Genomic DNA, 2,846 nt, shown 5'->3' on the forward strand with positions numbered 1-2,846 from the left:
GAGAGCTGGGACGCAGAGCGAGAGGCAGGATGAGTGATGCCCAGGGGCAGTGGTTCCGGCCACTGATGGCTCAGGTAGGAGGTAAACGATTCTAATGACAGTAATGAGTGCACACCTTCCTCCCAGCTAATTAGGGGGTTATCTCTCTAATAACAGACCGCACAGTGGTCCTGCCTCACAGAGTGGCTGACAGCTTTAGCTGGAGGGGACAAAGAACAAACGGAGGCTCTGTGGGCCCTGCCCTTGTGCCCACAGCCGCCAGCAGGGAGGCCAGGACGGCTCGGGCACAGGCCCGTCCCTTCTTCAGTTCTGCCTCCAGATGCAAGGTGAAAGCTGGGAGTATGCATCACCACCTCCTGTACACAGTAACACCGTGAACACTTCAGTTCACAGTAACGCTGTGAACACAAGTTACAGCAACACAGCACCAGCAAAGTGTGGGCGGAGTGAAATGTACAAGGCTCCGTACAATCCACACGGCCTAATGATTGGACATACAGCAAGCTTAGCAATAAAAATATGGTTTGTGCTTTCTGTTTGTTCTTTAATGTTAAAAAAGGCAGGCAGGTGCTCTAAGCTCACAGTGTTGTGAAAGACACCAAGGCCCATCTTTCTCCCAAGAAGCAGCTGGTGGATTCAAACTGCCAACCTTTTGGTTAGCAACTCGACGTGTTAGGCACACTGCACCACCATGCATCCATTACATCCTTCAGATATTGTTGTTGTTGTTGTTGTTGTTATGTGCCATCGAGTCACTTGTGACTCATAGCGACCCTGTGTACAAGAGCCCTAAACCCTGCTCCGTCCTGTGCCAATCGCACTGTCTCTGACATACCTACTCCCACCACCCCATTCACAGAATCGATCCATCTCATCGAGGATCTTCCTCTCTTGTGCTGTCCCTCCAATCTCCCAAACATGACATCCCTCTCCAGTGACTGGTCCCTCCTTGCAACATGCCCAAAGTATGTCAGACAAAGCTTTAGAATCCTTGACTCCAAGGAGCATCTGGGCTTCACCGTCTCCAGGACAAACCTGTTTGTTCTCCTGGCAGTTCATCGTATATTCAATACTCTTCTCCAGCACCACAGCTCAAAGGCATCAATCCTTTTTCTATCATCCCTAGTTACTATCCAGCTCTCCGACGCATAGCAAGCAATTGCAAAGACTATAGCAGGATCAGGCGCACCTTAGTCTCCAGCCTGACATCACTGAAACCTTAAATCCATCAATTATTTTTAAAATAAAAACAGATGCTGAACTTACTTAGTCCATCACTTATTTAAAACACAACTACCCAGGCTGTTTGTAGGTTTTCAGACTACAGACTTCTGCCATTGACACTTAGTAATGGGATAAAGGGCGACCCCTGCTCTGGTAGCATATCTCAGGGTGACCTGAACTTCCTGTGGATCCGTTTCAGAGGCTGCAGAAGGGCAGTTTTGCTGCATCGCACAAGTTCATCCCCTCATCCCTGGGCTCTGATCTGCACGGAAGGCTTCCAGCCCTGTTTCAGCCTCACCACGTGACACTTAATTCCCAAACACTTTATAAGCGAGGCCACTGGCCTACTCGCAAAGAGCGTGTGACTGTGTCTGCTTCAATCCCAAGCTGACAACAGGATTTCATCGTCTCTGGCATGTTTTGAGGGACCCAGCATCCGAGGTAGCATCTATGAACTTATTAAATGTTGCGTGGTAAGGAACATCAGGAAATCGAGCAGGGTAACTTACTCAGCCACATTCCACAGTTCTGGGGTCTGGGCTTCACCAGTCAATGGTATTTGCTTGGTTTGGGCTGGTTCGAGCCTCGTGGATGCAGGGATTAGAGTGCCTGAGCACTGATGGCATTTTAAGTCTGCAGCGACTCAGGTACTCACACAGACAAGGCCTTCATAAACTGTGGGATGTAGTTGGCCCTTGGGGCGGTCCCCACCCTGGGAGCAGTACACAGCCCCAAAGCGTCCCATCACACACAGCTCTCCAGTCACGGGGCTGCAGCTGAGGGCACAGACCGCAGTGGCTGACTTCATCCGGGACTAAACAGAAACGCGTACAAGGAGCAAGCTCTCCTCTCGGGCGGTAATGAATAACGGGGTCTGTTAAACTTTCACTCTGACAGACGGTTCTGGAAGAAAGAGTTCTGGTGGCCCGAGGAGGAGGAATGCTGCGTGTGAAGCCGCAGGTGTGGCCCGGGGCTGGCACAGAAAGAGGCCCCCCAGGAGCTGTGCTCTCAAGAGAAGCAGCAGGCACAGCACAGGTAGGGAGGCGGTGCTTAAAGCATTTGTGCTGTAGCCACTCACGGGTTTGTATTCCCTGAAATTCAGAACCCCAGGGTCCTGGCTTCTCACATCACAACACACCATCACACCACGGCAAACAGATGAGAAAAGGGGTGACCCTTCAAAGCTGGAGCGCCACAGACTGTCTGTGGTGGGGGTGACACATCGGGCTGTGGTGGGGGAGACACCTGGGAAGAGGGCACCTTCCCCGGGGCCAGAGACCTGGCTGAGCTCTGGTGCCATCCTTTCCCAGCAGCGGGGCCGGGAGTCCAGCAGCCGGGTGCTGTGGGGAGCCGTGCCAGTGTGCGGTGGCTGGCCACCCCCGGCGGACAGGGCTTACCTGGCTAACCTGGCTGCCGGCGGCCTCTCTCTTGGGGGCACTCTGGGCCTGCGCAGGCCCCTGGGAGGGCGACAGCCGGGAGGGGCTCTTCTTGCTCTGGGGCAGCAGCGAGGACAGGAAGCCCACACGTGGGGACTGGGACAGGGCACTGCTCCTCTGGCTGCACACCATGGCCCTGCAAGGGACACGCAGTCACAAGCTTCCCGGTCAAGCCCCCTGGGACAG

The 2,846-nt window shown here is 53.8% G+C and overlaps 1 protein-coding gene across 1 annotated transcript in view; it reads right to left on the bottom strand.

Moving 5' to 3' along the window:
- Positions 1-2,846, bottom strand: part of WDR91 (WD repeat domain 91) — a 28,889-nt gene that overhangs the window by 17,391 nt on the left and 8,652 nt on the right. The window contains exon 6 of the mRNA XM_006887143.1: positions 2,631-2,796. Within this exon, the coding sequence (XP_006887205.1) occupies positions 2,631-2,796 (166 nt within the window). The remainder of the gene's footprint in view (positions 1-2,630; positions 2,797-2,846) is intronic.

The sequence above is a fragment of the Elephantulus edwardii genome, unplaced genomic scaffold (assembly GCF_000299155.1).
Source record: "Elephantulus edwardii isolate Elephantulus edwardi_28Jun2011 unplaced genomic scaffold, EleEdw1.0 scaffold00055, whole genome shotgun sequence".
Classification (NCBI taxonomy): domain Eukaryota; kingdom Metazoa; phylum Chordata; class Mammalia; order Macroscelidea; family Macroscelididae; genus Elephantulus; species Elephantulus edwardii.